Raw genomic sequence first — 25,529 nt, 5'->3', positions numbered from 1 at the left:
CTGAGTATTCATACCGAAATGTGACTATTTAGTTTTCAGCACATCTTAGACTTTCAAGCCCCTTGGGTTTAGGGTGGGGGTCATGTGTTAGGGGTGGTCATGTGTTAGTTGAGTACAGTAAGGGGCTTGCAGATGCAAATCTACCATGTTCTCTAGAGATGGGTGCAACTTTGACTTGCTAGTATCCTTAAGACCCACCATTTACAGTGTGTATCTCTGCATATTCTAGAGGTATGGTATAATTTTCTGTGTTGATAATGATGGTGATGGTCGTTTTTTGCAATGAATGTATATATATGCTAAATTACAAGTTCTACATATCAAAAGATACATACAATTCAAGATACAGAAATACAGTTGTGCTGTTACATATACAGTATGTCTGGCCCATATTTTTGTGGCCAACTCTAAATCAGACCCTTAGTATCTAAAATGCTAAATGTTTTGCTATAATTACGCTTACTGTGCTTTAGTATAGAACAGCAAAACACCCAAGTAATCCATAAGGTTTGTGTATGAGTACGACTGTATAATTTTATATTTCACTGGCATTCCAACCACTCTTAAATGCAAAACTCTATTTACAACATACTAGAAAGTAAACAGATCGTTTTTGACATATATTCATCATTAAAGTGTAATATGTACATAGTCACATGAATATTCATGTGAAATAGAGGTTTAGTAATTCAGTGGATCCAACAATCACAAGAGAAATCATTAGTTTGTTTCAGAACTCTTACAAATTTAAGTTAAACTTGTATCTTACACTCCCTATAGATCCCATATTGTTCCAATGCTCATAAATAATTCATCCAAAATATTTCACATTTCAAACCAAAAAAGTAGTTTTTATTGCATTTAAATCACCTTCCCTAAGTATTTTAACCCACTCTAAGCCAAAAAAGTAACTGGCTGTAACATATATAAATATTTTTATTGGTGGCCAGGGGACACTGAGATTGCCATTAGGCATCCATACACACCACTGCTCAAGTGATTATACAGTTAGAAACCGCCTGTTTGAGATATACTGTATCTCTCTCTCTAATAAGTATATATATATATATATATATATATATATATATATATATATATTTATATATATATATATATATATATATATATATAGTGACAGAGGAAATGGTTAACTTGCATGCTTTGAAAGTGTCTTTCCATCCACAGCTAATAGCAGGGCTGACAAGATGTGTCTGCAAAGAAGATTAATTACAGAGCACCTGAGGAGACTTCCTTCTAATGGCAAGGTGGAAGTGTTGCCTGTCTGTCAAGCTAAGGCTGTGGGAGGGGTCTCAACTATAAAAACCTGTTTTGTGCTGCCATGGTTTGTGACCGATGTCAAACAATGGCCGGTGTCTAAACAGGAATATTATGTCTCGCCAGCGATAGATAGGTTGCATGGTGCCATCCTGATGAAAATGTATGCTGTTTTATTGTGATGGAACAATAAAAGCATTGTTTTCAGCAAGAAGTTGTACATGTACGCATCACCAGGAGGGTGCTTGTGTCACAATATATACAGTATATATATATATATATATATATATATATACACATATATATACACACACATACACGCACACACACACTCACACATTTACTTTAAACAAGAGCTCTCATTAGCTGATCGGTTCTGTTCTCAAAACTTACTCCTTGTTAACGTCTACACGTGATAAACTTGCTTCCCAAGAGCACACTTTTGGTAAAACACAGATGAGCAGCTTCTTACCTTTGTTTTAATGTCAGGATGGTAAAGTACTTGACAATATAAATATTCTATGCAGTTTCTTGTGACTCTACACACTAAATAAACAGAGGTCAGTTCTTTAGACACCGGCCAGATTTCTAGCATTGGTCACCCTGAACAGTGAAACGGACAGGTTTTTATACCTGACACTCTTTCCACAGCCCTAGCTTGATGGGCAGGTGACACTCCCACCTTGCTTTTAAAAAAAGAGCTCTTAACAGCTGATCTGTTGGCTCTGACTTCAGACACAACATGTCAGCCTTCTGTGGGAAAAGACACTTCCAAACCATGTAAATTAAATCAGACTTTATACTATTATTTTGTAACACATATGTCCTCCACCTATTTATCTTTGACCTAGGTGTACTATTCCACAAATGTGTAACACTGTTTGCATCCTTTCTCTGCAGACTGCCAGCTAAATGCCTCCCTTCACAAAATAATCAAGCGATTGTTTATTCAGATATTGGACAATCAGAAATGTATTACATCAGATCATATGCTTATGAGGACTTTATGGGAACATTACGTATATTATTCACTAAATGTACTGTGAGGTAGCTCATGATAAGCGCACAAGTGTTTAATTAGCAATAAAGTGATCATAATGAAGAGAACTTTGAAAAGATCATTATGCATGTTAAATGAAAAAAGTATCTCCCATATATACATTAGCGGTAGCAATGTAAAATGCTGTTTGGAGAACTTAATCTATTACAAATTTCCATGGTAACCCCATACCCCAAGTAGTAGAATAATGGTGGTCCTATATCCAAGGATCTTGTAATTTAGAAGATAGTCACTCCCTTGGAACCTCTCAACTGCTGTGAAAAAAATAAATAAGAATCACAGCATGGCTTTCACTGTGTGTTGGATTGCAGGATTTCAGGTGAAGACACTGAAGACCAGAGGAAGCGACTGATATCCATCACACACTGAGGTGGCCTTTAGGTTCTATGCTGTTTGCCTTTAACACTTATTGGATTTTATGTTGTTTTACTTTTATCCACGTGTGTTTAGCTACAGAGAGTATCAAAGAGAAAAAAATGATATCCTAAAATTCAAACGGTCAGAAAAACTTGCTGAGTTTTTAAGTTTTAATCCACTGCTTTGTGTTTTTTGGTATAATGTATTAAGGACAATGAACTTTCCTGCCGTAGCTGAGTGGACGGCCGTCCAATCACTAGCAGTCCAGATGAATTTGAGCAGCACTGGAATTTATATCTCTGGCCTGCTGAGGACATGGGACCCCTACAGTGGTTCTACTAGGGGGAAACGGATAACCATAGAAATTAAAGGCTTGATGAAGATGTTCTTTAAAACATAAATCTACAGTTATTAATTCAGGGATAAATAAAATATCTCCATGATTTGGCTGCAACTATATTAAATTATTAACATCATGTATTTCCCAGTATCATGATAAATATTGTAATATTTCCTCTCTTCACCTGTCACATAAATAATCATTTCATATACAGGTCTATACTAATATTTTGTTTATCTCCTCAACATCCTAATAGGCAATAAAATTATATCTGTATACAATGATTTTCCTCCCTGCAGTCTTTTCCGTGTTTACTGCATCATAGCTCTACAGCGGCCTTAACAACAGCTGCTTGGCACAGTTCATTCATATTCCGCTTGTTATCCACAGACACCCTGAATGTTAATCCATCATGGCACACTGGATTATTAGTCACATAAAAAAAGAAAAATGCTTAATGTGGGTATGAATTCTTTGATAGGTTAGACAAGTAGAATATATGGTCATTTTGACATTTTAGAACACATTCCAATATAATATGGTTATTCAATTATTTTTTATATCCTTACTGCTTGAGATATGTCCACAACAGTATGCTTTAGTGTTTGTTTATTATCAGAGGATAAGACAAAATGAATCCATAGAAGCAAAAGCATGGCAAAACATTTTACAGGACAGGCCTACTTTTTGTAACTAAATTTCTATGAAGAAAAGTCCATCTCGGTGAACTTTTAGTGCTTAATTGTACAAAATATACCCAAAGGGTCTATTTCCAAATCTAACCCTATATCTAAATGTTGTTTCTCAAAAAAGAGTACGTTATTGATCACATTCTTAATGTTCAAGGGGTCAGTCACATAAAGCCTTCAGTCTATACCTGACCCTTATTTATAATCATCTGGACAGCAGAGATTTGAGCTGACCAACACATAAAGCTAAGCACGCTGATGAGTTCAAACCAGATGACAAAAGGTATGTGATGCAGTGGTGGGGCTCAAGAATCTGAGCAAAACGATACTTATTAGGTACACTCTATAGCAGAGTGTATCTAACCATTGTTTATATACATAGGTTAAGGGTTATATTTCTGACATTTTAAAAATAACTGTCCACTTTTGGGTATACTCTGTAATTTAGCTAGCCCGCATGCAATCCACACTGTGTCATTTCAAATAGCACAGTGCTCAGTAGTGGTGGAAGACTTGCATCTGAAAGCAGGCAACAGTGGGAAATCAAAGGGGGAGACTGCCACTACAAGACTATATGGAATGCTATGTTCCTAAAAAGCATACATAGAAGCCACAGTGCTGTTGTACAGTTTTCAATTCAACAAACAAACCAGATGACTAGCACTTAAATCAGTGATATATTACAAACTTCCAACAATTGATTCACCAGCGACCAGGTTAAACAGCAGAAGATAGAATCCCTAAATGTTGATATAACCCAAGCAATCATCAGTTAATGAATGGCTAATTTAGATATCTTCTGTGTGACTGCACTTGAGCATTGTAATTTAAGGGAGAGCGCATACAAGGGTATATGTAATCTGTACATATAAGTTTCTGTAAAGGGGATGTTCAAATTGCCATCTCTCAGACAATGGAGCCATCAAGTATGACAATGTAAAGTTAAGTGTGACAGTTGATCCAGTATAGCAAGTCACCAGAAAGATCAAAAGTCCACCAATGGGAAGTAAAAAACAAATTGTGTAAATAACCATCATTCCTTAACACTTAAGCCATAAGTAATGTACTAAAATACACATAATAAATAATTTTTGTTACCTGTTTTATTGGTCACTGCCATACAAAATGAAACAGGGAACGTTATTTTCATAGCAACATAAATGATCCAAAGTGAAATATTCTTCATTTTTTACAGGAATCATGTGCTCCAGCATCCAAAATAATCTGTATGCAAACATAATAGAGTTCCCATTAGTATTGGATGGCAAGTGATACAACACCTGTAATACCAAATATTTTCCAAATAATTATTTTAATGCACAAGAACATATAATGCAAAACTCTAGACTATATTTTAACATGAATCTCATCAATACATTTTTTAAATGACAATGCAAGTTTCAATGCCAAAAACACAATTCAATATAAATTTTAATCATAAAGTAAATGGTAAAGTAAATAGAAAATGTAGTAATGACATATTTGTGTATCAGTCTTAAAGATCTTGGATTCAGTTGTTTCGCTTTCATTAAACTCATACAACTTTTTGCTTGACAAACAATCAAAAATCCCACAATGGTTTTTTTTAGGGAGTCTACTTGCCCCCCGTAATTTTCCTGGGAGGAGTTTGAATCTGCACCTACATCTAAAAATGCATATAAAACACAAAAAAATGTCACAAGTCCAACCTACTTTTTGTTTAGAACCACCCATTCATTAATTTCAACTTTCCTATTATGTTCAATTTTCTAAATTACTATCACTCAGGTCTTAAGTTAATTGTTAGACATAAAGACTGTTTTTATTACGTGTCCCTTTTATGTGTTTTAAGATCTTTAATTTTATTTGTCAAAGTACATCTAGAGATCTGCTTTTCTGGAGAAGTTTAACTGAAAGGTGCATAAAGTTTTGTATTAAAATGAGAGGGATGAGAATAGAGATGCTCGGGCTCGATTTTTCGAAAACCAAGCCCACCCAAACATTGCAGATCAGAGTACTGAGCCAAGCCGGCTTGGTACTTTTGCGCACCCTCAGAACTGAAAACGAGGCAAACCGCCATTGTTGCACTGTTGGAACTCGCGAGTTTTGGAATCTATAAGTACCGCCCTTCATGGAGATCCAGCGCCATTTCATAGACAGACACAGAAGGGGTAGCAGTAATTTTGGCAGTCTCAAGTGCAGTTGGCCAGCATCATAGCTAAAACAGAAAGAGGAGGAGTGGTATTGTTCTTCGCAGTCTCCAATGTCATTGTACTGTTCCATAGCTCACATTGAAACAGGAGGGAAGGCAGTGTTTTTGTTTTCAGACTCCAGTGACATTGCTCTGTGCCATTGCTCATACAGAAACAGGAGGAGTGGCAGTGTTCTTATAAGTGTCCATTGACATTGTTCTTGTCACTCTCCAGTCTCAGTGACATTCGTCACACAGAAACAGGGGTAGCAGTGTTATTGTCACTCTCCAGTCTCCAGTCATATTGCTCTGTGCCATTGATATGGATTCACATCAGTCCAAAGAAGACCAGGAGCACCAAGCAGCTGCTGCAACCAGTCATTATGCTACTAATCCCTCTACTTCATCTGCTAAAGCCTATGTTCAAGTGCATAGTGGTTTTAAGTCAAGGAAACAAAAATATAAAAAAGCTTTTACCATTTTACAGAAAAGAACACCTCTCTAATAAAGGTGAAAGTTCACTGTAGAAAAACATAAAATTGCCAACATGCCATTCTACCCAGAATATTAGCAAGCATACCAGCATCAGCTAGCTCCCTTCTCTAAGCTAGATCCTAGCTCCTGCAATCTACACTGTCATCATCCTCACCTTCAGTGTGTACATCATCTTCACACAATACTAATTCATCCTTGCTGGAATCCACCATTACAGAAGACTCTGTACTTGCCGGTAATTGCCTTCCTAGTGGAATTTGTAGTTCATTGTGCAACAGAGCTATCATGATTTTTGGCCAATTCTTTTCGACAAGACCAAATGTCAAAATGTTGTGCTCACTCATCTGCACCACCACTGTGTGTCTTGGGAAAGTTAAGGTTTTTCCTTGCAGAAGTTGCCAAAGAAACTGAGGGAGGAGATGTCGTTGTGCCATGTACCACTTGAGCTGTCAGCAAGCTGACCAGGAGCTCATTGCATTTCTTGAGATCTTGGTCAGTTGGGAAGAAAGAGAATACATAGCTCTTAAACCTAGGATCATGCACACTTGCCAAAATGTAGTGATGCCATTTCAAGATGTTGATAACTCTCGGATCCTAGCAATGCGAATAAAGTACTTGATCTACAACTTCTCCATAGTAAGCAGAATTGCTTTGTTTCACCTCTTCCTTCCATTTCTGTAGCTGCCTTTTCAAAAGTCTAATTAGGGTAATTGCTTGACTCAAGCTAGCAGTGTCTGAAATCACTTCACAGGTAAGTACTCAGGTCTATATTTACTAAACTGCGGGTTTGAAAAAGTGGAGATGTTGCCTATAGCAATTAATCAGATTCTAGCTGTCATTTTGTAGAATGTACTAAATAAATGATAGCTAGAATCTGATTGGTTGCTATAGGCAACATCTCCACTTTTTCAAACCCGCAGTTTAGTAAATATACCCCTTAGAGTGATTTCAGCACCTTGCACAACACAGAAAGTATTCTATAATGCGCTGGACTAAAGTACATTCTCCCTTAAATTCTATTCTTCTTGCAGCTGCAGCAATCTCCTACATGTTATTGTAGAATGCCGAAAATGACACAAATTATTTTGGGACACAGACAGCATCTCCTCCATGCCGCTGTCATTTTTTTTTAAAAGTTCTGTACCACCAAGTTGATTGTGTGAGCAAAACATAGAATGTGATGGAATTCTCCCCACTGTAATCCTGTCACTGCCCTAGATCACAAGAGATGCAATGGGCTCCTGGTGAGCAAGTTGACAGCTGCAGTGGTACGTGACACAACTGCACCCCTCCCCCCCCCTTCAATTTTTCAGGCTACTGCTGCTAGGAAAAAAATAACTTTTTTCAAGAGACCCAGGGATGATTCAGATGAATCAGCAGAATATTTTCACATCTGGTCTGGTCTAAAAGAATTGACCAAAAAGCGTGGCACCTCTGCTGTAACGCCACCTGATCCTACTATCAACATCCAAAGAATGGTGGAGGATTATTTTAATGACAGCATAGAAATAGACATATCAGTCAGTTCCTTTACATATTGGGAGGAAAAAAAATGCAATTTGGAGATCCAAGTACAAACTAACTTTGCAATACCTAAGCTGCCCACCCTCCAGTGTGTACTCGGAACGAGTTTTCAGCACTACCGGGAACCTTGTCTACCATCGGCGTAGGAGACTACTTGCTAAAAATAAGGAAAAGATGATGTTCATCAAAATAAACTACTATTTCCCTGAAGAAGGCCTTTACATCAAAGTATAGAGACTTCTGTAATGGTGGATTCCAGCGGGGATGAATTAGTATTGTGTGAGGATGTTGTACACACTGATGAGGGTGAGGATGAGGTGAGGAAGGTGACAGTGTAGATTACAGGTGGTGGGTGTCATGATCTTACCTGTTCCCCGCTCCGCTGCGCAGTCAGCATTGTCTGGCAGCTGTGTCCGCTCCGGCAGTTCAGCGCTGTCTTCCGATGGCACCCCCGCACTTCCTGGTTCTCCCAGCGTCAAATCATTTGACTCCTGGGTGGGGAATTCAAATCTCTATATCTCCTCTGCTCTGACACGCTACCTGTGTCAGAGCAATCTGTTTCCTGTTCCTGGCTATCTTTTCCTGTGTACCTGACTCTTGTGATCCTGCTCCCTGTGTACTCCTATATTTCCTTAGACTCCTGTGTACCAACCTGGCTGTGACCTGACTACTCTTTGGCTTTATCCCTGGCACCGCGAATTGGACTGACCATCCCGTGTACCGACTCGGCTGTGTTCTTGACAACTCTCTGGATTTCCCTCTGGCACCGTATACCTGATGACCTCCTGTGTACCAACCCGGCAGTGTTTCTACTCCTCTGGATTCATCTCCTGCTACGCACACAACTGACTCCGTGCATCACCGGTTTCCGCTCCAGACCTCCAGACCCTGGAATTCACGGTTAGTGCCTGTATTTGCATCACCTTGTCATATTGCCGGTTTGACTACCCATCACTTAGAGCCTTCTCCCTTACGTCAGTAGGCTAACCTGGGGGCCGCGACCTGCGGTTCTTCGGCAGCAAAGTCCACCCTACCTTGCGGTGGTTCTTGGTGAAGACCGGAAGGCCGTTAGACTCTGCGCCCTAGGTAAGCCTGTGTAAATACTGACTAAGGCATTAGAACCGTAACAGTGGGATCTAGCTGAGAGAAGGAAGCTAGCTGATGCTGCAATGCTTTTAATATTTTGGGTACAAAGGCATATTGCCAATTTTATGTTTTTCTACAGTAAAGTTTCACCTTTATTAAAGATGTGTTGTTTTTTTTTAAAAAAAGGTAAAAGCTTTTTTTTGTACATTTTTGTTTTTTATAGTTATGTTACAGAGACTTCTGTAATGGTGGATTCCAATGGGGATTAATTAGTATGGGTTGAGGATGTTGTACACACTAATGAGGGTGAGGATGAGGATAAAGATGATAACAAGATCTTGCCACTATAGAGTTCACTAACAACAGTGTTAGCTTAGCTGCCTTAAGCCCACTGTTAGCTTGTTTTGTGGTGGGCACAAACAAACCAAGCACCTTGTCGCTGAAGTGCTTGGATTGTTAAACTGTGCATGTCCTTTTTAAGGTCCAAAATAAGAGTGGTTGTAAGGGCCCAAGGACAATTCCACCTTGAACCACTTTTCTTTCCTGACACTGCTGTGTGGCACTGGCAATGTTTCCTAGATGTGATATAATCTGCTGTGTGTTTGTGCCATTGCTCTAACCAGCATCTCACTACAGTCTTACAGTTCATTGACAGCACTGTTACCTTGTTTTGTTTGGGTCCCAGACAAACCAAGCACTTTAACCACAAAAGTGGCACTCCTCGTCACTGAGGTGCTTGGTTTGTTAAACTGTACCTGCTATGTACCTGCACAATTCCATTGTGCAATACTTTTCTTTTGCTGTGGGGCAATGTTTCCTAGGTGTGCAATGAACTGATGTGTGTTTGTGTCGTTGCTTTGTCACTTAGCAGCCAGCCAGCTGGCTGCAGTCTTTGGCCGAAAGTATATGAAAATAATATTGTGACCTGTAAGGTGGTCAAAATTGACTGCAAATTACTGGATATTAGTGTTATTGAGGTTAATAATAATGTAGGAACAAACAAAGTGTAAAAGTATGTGATTTTACCATATTTTAGCAATTTTTAAAAAAAATACAGATCCAAAACTAGAGATGGGCGGGTCCGGTTCTCCGAGAACCGAACCCACCCGAACTTTGGGTATCCGAGTACCGAGCTGAGCAGCTCGGTACTCTCCCGCCCATTCCGAATCCAAATCGAGGCCGAACGTCATTGTGACGTCGTCGGATCTCGGGGCTCGGTTCTCGCGATACTTCAACTTTATAAATACACGCCTCCACAGCAATCCATCGCCATTTGACAGAGGGAGAGAGCAGGGTGTAGTCATAGGCTAATTAGAGCAGGGACAGAGAATACAATATTGTTCTTGCAATTGCTCTAACCAAAATCGCTAGTGCAGAGAGGAGGATAGAGGTTTATTATTTTTTCTTCATATTTGGCACTCCCCAGCGCTTTTGGGGTGTCCCCCATAATTGTGCATAAATATTTCTGGCTGTCAAAAGTCATATCTGTCAGCAGTATCTACTAAATAATTTTTAGCACTCCTCAGTGCTTTTGGGGTGTCCTCCCTAATTGTGCATTAATATTTCTGGCTGTCAAAAGTCATATCTGTCAGCAGTATCTACTAAATAATTTTTAGCACTTCTCAGTGCTTTTGGGGTGTCCTCCCTAATTGTGCATTAATATTTCTGGCTGTCAAAAGTCATATCTGTCAGCAGTATCTACTAAATAATTTTTAGCACTCCTCAGTGCTTTTGGGGTGTCCTCCCTAATTGTGCATTAATATTTCTGGCTGTCAAAAGTCATATCTGTCAGCAGTATCTACTAAATAATTTTTAGCACTCCTCAGTGCTTTTGGGGTGTCCTCCCTAATTGTGCATTAATATTTCTCGCTGTCAAAAGTCATATCTGTCAGCAGTATCTACCAAATAATTTTTAGCACTCCTCAGTGCTTTTGGGGTGTCCTCCCTAATTGTGCATTAATATTTCTGGCTGTCAAAAGTCATTTCTGTCAGCAGTATCTACTAAATAATTTTTACCACACCTCAGTGCTTTTGGGGTGTCCTCCCTAATTGTGCATTAATATTTCTGGCTGTCAAAAGTCATAACTGTCAGCAGTATCTACTAAATAATTTTTAGCACTCCCCAGTGGTTTGCGCTCAGAATGGATTCAAAGCAGTCCACATATGATCTGAATGAGCAACCCGGTTCTGTCACCAGTCCTGATGTTAGTGTTCCCAGTATGTCATCTGGCCAAGGCGATGTCAAACAACAGAGTGTTTTCAAATTAGTGCAAAAAACAAAAACCAAAAAAAATTTTACTGTATTGAAGCGAAAAAGAAGTGTAACTGAGCAAAAGTTAAGTGACGATAAAAAAAAAATTGCAAGCATGCCATTCTACACACGCAGTGGCAAAGAGAGAATGAGGCCTTCACCTTTGGCTATTAGTGGCAGATCCCAAAAAGTTACCCAGCCTACAATTGGTGCACAACTACTGTTACGCGTCAAAGCCGAGCTGCAAGATAACAGTGAGGCATTACAGGAGAATATTTGCTCTGATTCACAAATGACAACAATCCCTGTGGAGAGTCCATCCAACAGTGGGATGTCTAATCGTGAGCATTCTGCTGATGTGTGCCTTAATAGCCCGAGTGTAGCCGGTGATACCCAAATTGAGGATGCCACTTTGGAATTAGAAGAGGATGAGGGGGAGATTTGTGTAGGCGACGAGGGCGCTAATGAGGATGTTGATGAGGATGAGGTTGTTTGTGTAAGTCCTGCACCAGTGGCAGCAGTTCTGGCACGTGACAAGAAAAAGGCCATTGTCATGCCTGGGCATAAAACAAAAAAATCCACTTCTTATGTGTGGAATTATTTCTACCCAAATCCAGACAACAATTGTATAGCCATTTGTAGTGTATGTGAAGCCACAGTCAGTCGAGGGAGGGACCTTAACCATCTTGGAACCTCGTCTATGTTACGCCATTTAACGAGAGTTCATGGCAAAGTGTTGGGAAAAGCTGAAAGTTCTTCCCAAAAGAATACAAGCACTCCCTCATCAGCTAAGACCCTCCGCTCACCGACATACCGACGGCTACAAAATACACCCACCACACCATCCTCATCAATATCCTCAGTAGCGCTCGGAGTTAGCCCGGCATCCCACTTAAGGCTGGATGACTCCGGCACTATTATTGATTCCTCTGAAGAAAGCGTTAGTCCTGCTGCTGCTGTTGCTGCTGCTGGGGGTGAATCGTCATCCCAGAGGCAGGTTAATAAAATGAGCAGTCCTACATTTCAGCAATTAACTGTGAAACAATCATTTGCGAGGGGAAGCAAATATGACAGCAGTCACCCAGTCGCCAAGCGAATCACAGACGCCATGGCTGCAATGTTAGTGTTAGATCTGCGTCCAATCTCCACAATAAACGCAGCTGGTTTTTCACAGTTAATTGAGGTTTTGTGTCCGCGTTACAGAATTCCATCGCGACACCATTTCTCCCGTAAAGCTATTCCACAACTATACCAAAAAGTGTGTAAAAATGTAGAGATTGCGCTGAAAAATGCCATTCTGCCCACTGTTCACTTAACCACAGATATGTGGACAAGTGGAAGTGGCCAAACCAAAGACTATATGACTGTGACAGCCCACTGGGTTGGTCATTCACCTTCACCAGCAGGAACAGCAGCAGCATGTACACCACTACGTAACATTTGTCACAGGCAGGCCACTCTTTGTATCACCGGCTTCACTAACAGGCATACGGCTGACAATTTGTTACGCAAACTGAGAGATGTGATTGATGCATGGCTTATACCACTCGGACTCTCCCCAGGGTATGTCATTTCAGATAACGCCAACAATATAGTGCGAGCATTACAGCTGGGTGATTTCCAACATATTCCCTGTTTTGCTCACACCATCAACTTGGTGGTGCAGAGCTTCCTACGAAATAACCGTGAGGTGCAGGAGATGCTTTCGGTGGCCCGTAAAATTTCAGGCCATTTCAGGCATTCAGCCACAGCATGTAGGAGATTACAGCAGCTCCAAGAGCAGTTTAACTTGCCCTGCCACCAACTTAAGCAAGAGGTGGTAACTCGGTGGAATTCCACCCTGTACATGCTTCAGAGGATGGAGGAACAGCGCAAAGCCATCCAAGCATATTACACAAGTCATGACATTGGGAAAGGAGGGGGGATGTATTTCACTCTTGCACAGTGGGGAATCCTTTCAGTGCTGTGCAAGGTGCTGAAACCATTTGAAGTTGTGACATGTGAGGTCAGTGCAGACTCTGCTAGTTTGAGCCAAGTCATTCCTTTAATTAGACTATTGGAAAAGCAGCTTGAGAAAATGAAGGAGCTGAAAGCAAGCAATTCAGCAAAGTATGTTGGCCTTGTCGATCAAGTACTTAATTCACTTCACAATGATCCTCGAGTTATTAAGATCTTGAACTCGGATCAGTACGTTTTGGCCACTGTGCTTGATCCAAGGTTTAAAACCTACATTGAGTCTTTACTTGTAAATGAGCGAGATGTGAACTTTTGCAAGGAGCTTTTGCTCAGCAAGTTGGCCGCTGAACTGGGCCTCGGCTTGACGACGTGTCCTCCTTCACTTTCTCAAGCTGTTGCTCGTAAAAAATTAAATTTCCAAAAAAGAAGCAGGGAAGACACAGGGGGCAGACCAGAACAATTTAACATCTGGGCTGGTTTGAAGGATTTTTCAAAAAAATGTGTCACTTTGCCCATAACTCCATCCAATATGAGTATAAACATGCAAAGGATGGTGGAGGAGTACTTTCAAGAGGTAGTTGATATGGAAATGTCAGACAGTCCCTTTCCTTACTGGGAAGAAAAGCAGGCCATTTGGAAACCCATGTACAAACTTGCTTTGCAATACCTAAGCTGCCCACCCTCCAGTGTGTACTCTGAACGAGTGTTCAGCACAGCAGGGAACTTAGTCAGTGATCGCCGTAGAAGGTTACTTCCCAAAAATGTGGAGAAAATGATGTTTATAAAAATGAACTACATCTTCCACGAGGAAGGCCTTCACCATCCAAGACATCCAAGCACTGATTGTTCTCTAATGGCGGATTCAAGCGGCGATGAATTGATAGTCTGTGATGATGACGTACACACTGATGAGGGTGAGGATTAAGCTGAAGATGATGCCGATAACATCTTTTTAAAACTTTCTATGTAAGTGTAGGGTGCAATCTACCCCCAAAGAGGAAAGGGACTTGTGGCATTTCCATATCACATACCATCTTGAAAGGCTGCTGTTAGGGCAATTTATCCTTAAGGGTAGGGTGTCATAGACAGAGTGACCCTAAACTGGCTTTGTCCATTTTTCATAATATTGTACAGTCTATAATGGCTGAATTTTTGGGTATTTTATACAAGTGGAGGGGGGCCTAGAGAGACAGAAACCAAACTGGCTTTTTCCATGTCAATTAATATTGTACAGTCTATAATGGCTGAATTTTTTGGTATTTTATACAAGTGGAGGGGGGCCTAGAGAGACAGAGTGACCCCAAACTGTCTTTCTCCATGTCAATTAATATTGTACAGTCTATAATGGCTGAATTTTTTAGTATTTTATACAAGTGGAGGGGGGCCTAGAGAGACAGAAACCAAACTGGCTTTCTCCATGTCAATTAATATTGTACAGTCTATAATGGCTGAATTTTTTGGTATTTTATACAAGTGGAGGGGGGCCTTGAGAGACAGAAACCAAACTGGCTTTTTCCATTTCTTTACATATTTAACGATAAGTGTAGGGTGTAATATACATTCAAAGACGATGGCTGCATTGCCAATATGCATAGATGGAGAGGAAGACAATCTGTTTTGTGTGTAGAATAGGCCTACCAACGAAGAATTAAACTGTTTTTTGGATGATTTATTACCTCAACAATTAGATTACTTGTCTCTAAAACAGTTGGAGCACTAAATTGGGTTAATTTAGGCCCAAAAACATGGATTTTCCAAAAAAATAGCAAAACAAAACCAAACAAAACCAAAACCAAAACCAAAACACGCAATGGCGGTTTTGCAAAACCAAAACCAAAACCAAAACACGACGGTAATCCAGATCCAAAACCGAATCCAAAACCAAAACACGGGGGTCAGTGACCATCTCTATCCAAAACCAAAAAACGTGAGGGCGGTTTTGCCAAAATCAAAACCAAAACACAGGGGTCAGTGAACATCTTTAGATTAGACCCAATCTCAAATCAAGCCATTTTGTGGGGATAACTGATCTGTGTGTCCTTGTGTAAAGAAGAAAACCTCTCTGTAAATGTGCCCTCTCCAACTCTTTATTCAATTTAATAAGCTTATCCTGCAAAACAAAATGTTAATTTTACATGGAAGTGCAAAATTAGTCATACTTATGTGCCTATTCTTGTTCTCACAAAAATCTGCGCAGCAGTTTTTCACTTTCGTGATTTGAAAATGATGTTTAGAGTGTTGCTTTCATCACTATTGAATATTAACTATTTATTCATAGAAGTCACAAAACTACCTAAACGAAGCTGCCCCTCAGTAGCCTCCGAGATTTGCCTCTCGTTGCCTCATGGTAAGCACATGACTGAGGAATTGCTATTTTTTTGTCAAATTACTGAATGCGGAATGAGATCATTTGAAATGTTGGTTGTCCCATGTGTGGAAACGTTGGATGCATATCTTTCAAGAATCAAATATACCCAAAAGATAAAATATTTCAACCAGGGATGCTCAGATTAATGCACATGTAGTCTGTTATGGTTGTTCATCTATGAAATGACAAAATATAGTGCATTCAATAAAGATTTTTTACATTTTATAAAATGATATATATTGTAACTGTAAGTACATCATTAGCGTTTAATTTTATTTTGTTTAGCATCTTATTGGATATTGCCTCCTTTGTGTCATGTATATAACACTGGAGTAGCCACTTGCTGGTATTAGCTCAACTAAGTAAGGAGGCATGGAGTCTAACACCCCCTGCAAGGAAGTATGATGTGAAGGGTGTGCAGGTCTCAGCGCAGTGGTATAGAGGACAGGAATGGTCAAATGATCTGGGTCTGGGTCAAAACCAGTTGGAAGTGCAGGGGTGACCTAAGGGTAGTCAGTAACAAGCCAAAAGTCAAAACCAGAATGAGCTGTGCATTACCAGAATGAGATCCAAAAGGTAAGTCCAGAAACAAGCCTAAGTCAGAAACCAAATACAGTCAGAAGAGAGCAAGCAAGCAAGCAGGAACGCTGGAGTAGGTGTGCACCAATACTCTGGCACCACTAGAGTGCCAGCTTCCTTAAATAGAAGGAAGTTAGCCCTGATTGGGCAGGAGGAGGTTCGGAGAGCCATGGAAGTGTCCTGTTGCCTAGCGAGTGCTACTGTGCATGCAGTGCGTCGGCCAAATACAGGAAGGGTGTCCTGTTGCTAGGCAACGGGACACGAGCGGCAAGAATTTACAGGCGACTGTCCCCAGCACCTAGGGAAGTGTGGGGACAGCGCCTGACAATCTGTTAGTAATGGTGATATTTTTAAAGATACAGGGAAGGAGGGGATTTTTTTAAATATAATTTTCTGCATCCTAAGCATTCTGGTGCATCTTATGGAATCAAAAGTGGACAATCCCTTCTTAATCAAACCTGCCCCATACGTATTTAAATGGAGTGGTTCCCCCCGCAGGAATCCCATTACCTGAATTGGAGAAGCAACTTTCATAGCTTCTGTCAGCAGAGTCATTGAAAAGTTTGCAGTGTTTACTGCAGCAAAAACAAGAGCAAAACTTAAGGAAGGGATTTGCAGGGGAAGAGCCCCATTATTTGCTATACATAAGGGGCAGGATTGGCAAAAGGGGGTTTCCAAAAGTAAATGGCAGTTTATTTAAATGTTAATAAGGCCACACACAGAGAGAATGTCAGAAAAGTTTCTGGTCAAATTGCCCAATCCCCCATCAGTTGTGTCCCAAAATGACAAATGATTACAATTAAAAATCAATTGGAAATGACCAAATTTTGATGAGGAATACTAGAAAATCCAGTCTACCAATAACAGCAGCAGTCTGTATTTGTTAGTGGTCATCGACAATTGGGGCCTAAGTAGTCCTAACTGTTGGCCTTACCACCAAAAAAACGGAATCAGCCAATTATAAATACAAATAATTCTAATATTGGATGAACCTAGGAAAGAACCTAGATAGAGTGTCAAGTAGACTACTCAAAAAGAAATTAACACTACACCCATCCTGATAATTTCAGGTGAGCAGGTAGGACCATGTTTGTATAATGTTATAATTATGTTATCATGCATTTTATATAACTTTGCCAATTCCATAAATGCACTACATCATTTTTGTGACTCCCAGTTTGGTCATCTTCTCTGAAATACATCAACAGCACTACTCATTATACAGAAATAGAAAATTACATAATGTACAATATATTACACAATATACTACTATGACCCATAAAAATGTACCCAGTGTATTATGTAATATATATTTGCATATACAATAGAGCTTCAGCTCTTTCCACGTAGAATTATCTTATGCCTTTATTTTTTATTTAACTCACTGTCATGTTCTGTTAATTGGCTCAATGACAGTCACATCACATATTGGTTTATCATTTTAAACATTTACTAAGACAGGAGTGCTCTCTACTGTATTCTTACTGTCAGATTTAGTAGGCCGGTTAGGTTAGTGTTTTACTCCTTACTACAACATGGAGTTTACTGTGCCTGCTGATCCTCCAACTGTTCCACATCAAAACAGACTCCCCCCCCTCCCGACAGACATTCAGTCTCAAGCAGTCAGACAGCATGTCTCTGTCGACTGTCACTTTCTGCCAGTATGATTTTTCATTGTACGGTTTGCAAGTGTGTTATAGCAGACAGACATACTAGTAGTACATTTACTTTGTATTTAGCCACTCCCTCCATCATAACCACCTTCAATATACCCAAAATCAATTTGAATAATTATCTGCTATTTTGTAAGTGGGTATCAAATTGCAGTTTACCCCTGCTCAACTAACTTATCATATATTTAATTTAGACAAACCTACGTAGAGAAATAATTGCCGGGAAGCAAGCAATATGGCAGTGATTCAAAACCAATGGGTGAGGCCATTTTTGTATCACTGTAGAAGGCTGGATGTGTCACAAGAATCATTTTGTAATAGGAGAAAACAAACTCTTTAAATAAGTTAAACACATGTTACAGTATAATAATTAAACAGCAAAGTATAAAAATTAGCTAGAATTCAATTTAAATTTAAAACAAAGACATTTAATCCTTATTTTGGTTTTATTTATTAAAATATTTTAATATTTGTCACATTATGCTTAAAAAAATATATTGTAAATGTTAATAGACATTTTCTTTTTAGGTGTTAAAATCAAATATACTTTAATCAATCAGTTTATGGGAAGATATCAATTTCCCCAAATGCTAACAATTTATTTAATCACCATTTTCATTCACCCTTTAAATCTGTGCTTGCTGAAAAAGAAAACATTTGTTAGAAAAGGTACACTGTATTTGCATTTACAGATTGTATACATTGCAGGTTAAATTACTTCCCACACACAGTGTAGACAGAGAATAGATTTATAGCCCCTGTTAAGATTTTCTCAGTTAAGTAATATGTTGTACTTGTATTACTCATTAAATTATTTATATAGCGCCTACATATTATGAAGCGCTTTACCGAGAATATTTAATCATTTACATTAGTGGTGCTTACAATCTATGTTCCCTTAATACAGAAATGGAAGTTGCTTAATCAATTTATAAGTTCACAGAGGGTGCGTAATGGGGAGGAGTTATCTAGAAAAGAGACAAAAATCCTCCAACATGTTATTGTGAATCAGTAAAATGCATGTTATTTGTACATAAAAAGCAGAAGTCTCAGTTACATCAAGGAACTCCTGCTTAATGAGTGGACCTAACAATAAACAATGAGAGTCCCTATGTTGGGTTGCATATTCATGAGCTTTGAAATTAAGAGCTAACTTACCCGGATGTACACCAGGAGCCTCCAAAATGTAAAAAGAAGGACCAGTACTCTGTCAGCTACTGATCCCATACATTTGCTGGGGGATTTATCTGCATGTGATTTTTTCACACATCAGACACACATATATAAACAAATGATGATAAAGAAAGAGGTGTTTATTTTAATTTTGGAGTCTCAATGTTCAATGGTCCACACGTCCATGGGTATCAAGTCCGGTGGCTCTGCTACTGCTGGATTTTGGAATATATTTACTTGTCATTTTCCGTTCTTAGCAGCTAGTTCATTTCATCAGCTACTTGCATTGAACAATTGTGATAATCAAACTGTTCTTTAGATAGTTTTCTTATTGTTTCAGCATTGCTATGTCGCAGATGTCAGTGCCACAAATGGATTCAGTTCACATGTCACTCCTGCTTGGTGTTATTGTTCGCTTCTTTGCACTTCAGCTGGTAAAAATCACCAATGAGTTTTTACTTATGTGAGAGTGTGACTTCCTTTTGGGATGATGCAGCTGTCACAACATTGCTTTGCTTTTGCGAGTTTCTTCACAGACAATAGGTTTTTTTTCAAGGTTAAGTACATATTGTACATTATTTACTGGTATCATTCTGTCGAGTATACAGAGTGTAGGATAACTCTATCCATCTTATTTTGGTCAGCGTGAGAGAAGAAGCTATTTATTATTATTCATACAACTCATGGCCCCAGAGTCAATACACCATGTATGCTTTAATGATGCACCCACACTAGTGTTAAAAGCAGCTTAAAGATTTCCAGTGCTTTCACTCTCTTTTATAGCACGTTTGTTTCTTCAATCAATTTATTATAGCTTTCCGAACTTGGTAGTCAACCTTTTGGTGACCAGGTTTCATTATATATAAAACATTTATGTGTTTCCCATTGCTGACTAGTTCTAACCACAATTGTTTCTTTAATGCGCTCTCTGTATTCCGCTCATCTTCGCCAACAAGCTTGCCTTTGCCTAACCTAAGGTCATCATCTAGTTGAGCATCAAATGCAGACACAAGCATTTCATAGCTGTCTGGGAGACCACTAAGTAACAACAATGCCACATCGAAAAATAAGCGGATTTCTGTCAAATCTCTGCCGCGAATTGTCTCATGGACGTTCCAGAGGCAATTTGCAGCTAATTGAATTCCCCCCTAAATTTCATTGTTTCAAATTGAGGAAGGGTGTATGATGTAAACACTACATTGAGAGAGCCAAGCTATTTCCCTGACAATGAAATGGTATTATAAATCTATTTCATATACTGAAGCTGCCCGACAGAGTAAAATTTTACCTGTGTATTCCCTGTCAAGCAACAACCAGAGAATGGTATGGAATCATAGTAAGTTATAGAAAACATACAGAAACAAACATCTCATCATTACAAGTATATATAAAATAGATTTTTAGAAGATAAAAAAAATAATGGGAGATTCTGGTAAAAAATTTTGGAGATAAAAGAAATGTCTGCTTATCTGTGACACCACAGGTTATAATTTTACATGATTCCAACTGTTTTTAATGAATTGTAAATGTGAACTGATGAAATATTCACTTTCTAATTAAGGCATAGCAGCCTTCAGGTCTAAAAACTGCTGCAATAATTATGCCCCCCACTGATGGATCTTAAAAGTAGTGGACACATCAGCCAACTAATGAACTGCATAGCCTTATGTCAGTTATCACAGGAGAATGTACCAGGAATTTGTTATTTTTTGCTTTAACCTATGTTGGCGGAGTGTTCATTACTGCATAATGTATGATAGGTGTCTGGCTTCTTCCAGCCTAACAATACAAATAATTTGGGTTTATCCCCTTTCCTCTGATTAGCACACAGATGTAGTTCATTTGTATTCATCCTAACTATATCTTAGCATTCAAACTAAGGGGAAACGTGTTTGGGGTGTGACGTGTTGGAGTTTCCTACACTGAGTGGGCTTCTGTCATAAAGTGTTTGGAAATGCACAGTTAAACAATACAATTACACAAACATTGGACAACATCTGAAGACATCCACGAATAAGCTATATCTGCTGCATCCCACTCTGTACTACTTCTCTAGCTGCGCTGGACACTGCAACTAGGTATTTAAATTACCTCAAATTTATTGCCTTTTACTCTTCAATCCCAATGTTTAACAAATTGATTTTATTACTCTCCTGTCATGGATTTTAGGACTATATCATCCTTAACCATTCCTGCAACACAAACATTTCCCCTTCAATACTCCACTCACCTCTAGTTAACATTCATGAACTTTGTCCTATTTATATTCACTAACTTGAACAACCTCCTCCTGTCGCCAGAAAATTAAAGGTCACACATTTTACAATCATCTTACCTATCCTTCTCTCTCTCTGCTTCTATTAGCTGGTGACAGGGCTGAACTGGCCATCAGGCACTTCTGGCAAATGCCAGAAGGGCCGATGGCTAGTTGGGCCGATTCGGTGGGGCACCATGCCCGCCCGAGCAGCGCAGCTCACTGTGCGCTGCTCGGCGGAGGGAGTTGAAACTTTCAATGTGATGTGTGAGTATTAATCACATGGGACGGCACCTGTCACATGGTGTGCGTCCCATGTGATTACTAACATCGGCCGCACATCACATTGAAACTCCCTCCGCCGAGCAATAAGGTTAGTGTTTGTATTACAGACAGAGGGGGGCTGTGTTTGTATTACAGAGGGGGGCTGTGTTTGTATTACAGAGGGGGGCTGTGTTTGGTTCACTGAGGGGGGCTGTGTTTCACTGACTGGGGGGGTCTGTGGGTGTCTCTCTCTCTCTCTCTCTCTGGGGGGCTGTATGTCTCTGGGGGGGGCTGTGTGTCTGGCTGACAATTGTGTGTGTATCAGTACATTGTGTGGAGTCTGGACATATATATATATATATATATATATATGTATGTGTGTGTGGCCATGTTCATATGGTGTGTGTGTGGGCGCAGTATTTTAGTGAGGGAAGAGAGGATCTTAATATAGTGTTTGAGGTAGGCGATTTAATGGTGGAGTGTAGGTGGGGCTAATTTTTTAAGTTGAGGTGAAGGACCTGGGGTGGGGTGCTGGGGTGGTTTAGGGCTATCAATTGAATATGGGGCTGATTTGGAGGTGGAAGGCTATTTATTTAATGTGAATATAAATTATTTATTGCTGGGGGTGGTTGTGGAAAATGGCTATATTTATTAAACTTTAATGCTATTTAATTTATTGCTGGGACTGTTTGGAGCGAGGGAAATATGTTTTGAGTAAATGGGTATATTGTTAATTTAATGTTGGGGCTAGTTGGAGGGAAATAGGTATACTTATTAAATGTGAATATTATTATTATAGGGACTGGAGGGAGGCCTAATTATAAAATGTGAGTGCTATTGTTTTAACACCAGGGCTGGTTGGAGTTATCTAAATCTCATGGACCCCATTTTTTTCAAAATAGGGCATCCAATATTCCAGGATCAAGACAAGACAGAACTGAGCTAAAGAAACCAGCTGCTACAAGTGGTGAAAGTGAGCAAGGCAGGTAGGAGAGAGCAGGACAGTCTGCCAACTGTCCTGAATCTGGTGGGGGAGTTTTGAATTTGAGTGACTGTCTCACTTAGTCAGGATTTGGTCCGACTGCAAGGACAGTTGGGAGGTATGTCTCGCTTCCCAACATACTGCTTGTGAAGGCAGAGCTGTGTGCTTCTAACAGTAGTGCACACAGTATTGCCTATGTATTTGTCTAAAATTATACCCATGTTACATAATAGGGGCCCTGCTGTCTTAAATTCCCCGGGCCTCCTGAGCCTTAATCCAGCTCTGGTTAGGGGAAGGGAACTGATAGCTGCTCTCAGTTCCCGGACAGGATGCAGCCTGCAGAGCAAGACGAGGAGCTCTAAGTATGACAAGATTTGGTAATCTGGTGAGACAAAGAGCTTCCCTGCTCACTCTACAGGAAGTTCCCACCCTTATGGATGTCAGCAGCACCAGAAGCATAGATAAGTACAGTGGACTGGGGATGGCGTGATGTGGCTGGGAGGGTGTGATAAATGTAATGTTTTATTATAATGTATGTATCAATGCCCCATGTTGGCCACACTCACAACACAAGGTGGTCACGCCCTTTTCGCCACCGCCGCTGCGCGGCAGCACACAGTTCTTTTCTTGCTGGAACTGGGGTGGGCCTGTGTATTTTAAATGCCAGGGCTGATTTTTAGTCCCAGTCCGGCCCTGGCTGGTGATATATCACCTAATCCATGTCCTCCACACTTCTCCAATACACACATATCAAAACACTACACCTGTCTCTTCCAATATGCTTTAAATGTGCCCTTTGGAATGCACGCTCTGTTTGTAACAAACTTACCTCCATTTACAACCTCTTCCTCTCAAACAACCACAACCTTTTGGCAATAACAGAAACCTGGCTGTCAAAATCAGATACTGCCTTACCTGCAGCTCTTTCACATGGTGGCCTCCCTTTCACACACACCCCAGACCTGGAGGCAGACAAGGAGGTGGGGTTGGACTACTTCTCTGCCCACAGTGCACATTCACAGTTCTACCAAATGTCCCATCATTTACATTCATATATTTTGAAGTACATGCTATTCAGATTTTTAATCCATTCTCTATATGTGTTGCTGTGATCTATCGCCCCCTGGACCGCACCAACAGTTTCTTGAAGATTTCTCTGCATGGCTCCCTCACTTCTTATCTCCCGACATCCCCACCATCATCCTGAGTGATTTAAACATCCTCATTGCTAATTCCCATTCCAATGCTGCTTCCAAGGCTCTAACATCCTTCCTTGGCCTCTCCCAGTGGGTTAAATCCTCTACTCATCGGAATGGCCACTGCTTTGATTTTGTTTTCTCTAGACTAGGCTCAGTTTTTGAATTTCCTAAAACTCCTTTCCCCCTCTCAGATCATCACCTTATCAGCTATACGCTCATTCCCACTATTTCAAACTTTCTGCTATTAAACTCTACTAAGTCCCCTCATATCCGCAGAAATCTTAGCTCTATTAACTTTCAACAGTTTTCCACCTCTCTCCAACACCTTCTCTCCCCAATCTCTACATTCTCCTCTGCTGATAGGGTTTGGTAAACATGAGGTACTGCTCTAACAACAGCCTTTGATCAAGTGGCTCCAGCAAATTTGCATACTCCACGTCCACTTCTATGACAGCTGTGGCACACTAAAGTAACAGAAACTTTCAAAAACTTTCCTGTAAAGCAAAACGTCACTGGCATAAATCTCCAACTCCTAATGATTTCCTCACAAATACTTCTATCTACCTCTCTTATTGAAATGCTCTGGACACTGCAAAACAAACATACTAACAATCTCTTCTATGGTTAGGCTTCAAACCCCAAATGCCTGTTTGACACATTTAAATCTCTTCTCAACTCTCCCACCCCAAACCCTCCAACAACTATTAGTGCCCAGGATCTTGCTTCCTACTTCAAGGACAAGATTGATAAGAACAGACTAGAAATACTATCCTCCTTCCCAGCACCCTCTGACACCCTCTCTTTATTTGATCCCACAAATGAAGATGAACTATCTTCTGTCTTCTTATCTTTCTACTCTACATTCTGTCCTCTTATTCCTATACTCCTCCACTGACTCCCTCGTGTGCCTGCTGTCTGTTTGCCCTCCCTTTAGTATATAAGCTCTTAGGAGCAGGGCCCTCTTCCCTCCTGTTTCAATACTTATTACTTCCACTCCAGCTACTCTAATGCTGGTCTTGCTTGGAGCCTTTGGAGTCTAAGTAGTACTTGTTTATTGTTCTGTGCTGTTTATTCTGTGAGGTCTATTGTTTGTAATATGTGCAGCGCTGCAAATACTATGTGGCGCCTTATAAATACAGGTTAATAATAATGAGGTTAGATTTAATTGAAATAAAATATAATAGTTAACAATAATATCAGTAGCAAAATTGGAGCAATCATTTTATGGAATACCAATGAAGTATGAGTGCTACCAATTAGAAAAACTGGAGCAACAATGACAAGTTCCAGAGATGTATTATTTTTAACTTAGTTCTTTTAGTTATGGTATGTGTATATTGAGAGTCAAGCAAACCCCTGTTGCACAATTCATTGTCAGGTTCTGATTCTTAAATTTTGTAAAAATTGCACAGGATTTATTTTTTACATGAAGCTTTAGATGTACACACAATGAAATTGTGGTTGACATAAGAAAAAAAAAATCTGTATAACTGCTGTGTTTTTGTATTGGTCCTAGATATCTGAACCTCTAAAAAAAAAAAAAAAAAACACAGCTTGATAAATCTATTTCTCTGAATTACACAGCATCCATAGATTCATAGAGATACAATTACACTGTTTGGTAATTTCAGGCCTTTGAAATGAAAGCATTATGCCATAAACACTAATGTTATGAATAATGAATTTAGATTCTAAATCTTTGCTTAGTAACCACTATAAAAAGAGCAATATGACTCTGGTTTCTCTATTAGCGTAACAATGTAACATAAACTGATTAAAACAATTAGGTGATTGAAAACATCTTTCTATATATCCAACAGACTTTCACAGCTGC

The 25,529-nt window shown here is 39.7% G+C and overlaps 1 protein-coding gene across 2 annotated transcripts in view; it reads right to left on the bottom strand.

The window, feature by feature from the left end:
• The window catches only part of COL19A1 (collagen type XIX alpha 1 chain), a 603,039-nt gene that overhangs the window by 564,378 nt on the left and 13,132 nt on the right, over positions 1-25,529 (bottom strand). For both annotated transcript variants that reach the window (XM_075202581.1, XM_075202582.1), the window contains exon 2: positions 4,820-4,945. In XM_075202581.1, coding sequence (XP_075058682.1) covers positions 4,820-4,907 — 88 coding nt within the window. In that variant the 5' untranslated portion in view covers positions 4,908-4,945. The remainder of the gene's footprint in view (positions 1-4,819; positions 4,946-25,529) is intronic.

Source organism: Mixophyes fleayi, chromosome 3 (assembly GCF_038048845.1).
Source record: "Mixophyes fleayi isolate aMixFle1 chromosome 3, aMixFle1.hap1, whole genome shotgun sequence".
NCBI classification, from domain to species: domain Eukaryota; kingdom Metazoa; phylum Chordata; class Amphibia; order Anura; family Limnodynastidae; genus Mixophyes; species Mixophyes fleayi.
The sequence above is the reverse complement of the archived record's forward strand: the minus strand, read 5'-3'. Positions and strand labels throughout refer to the sequence as shown.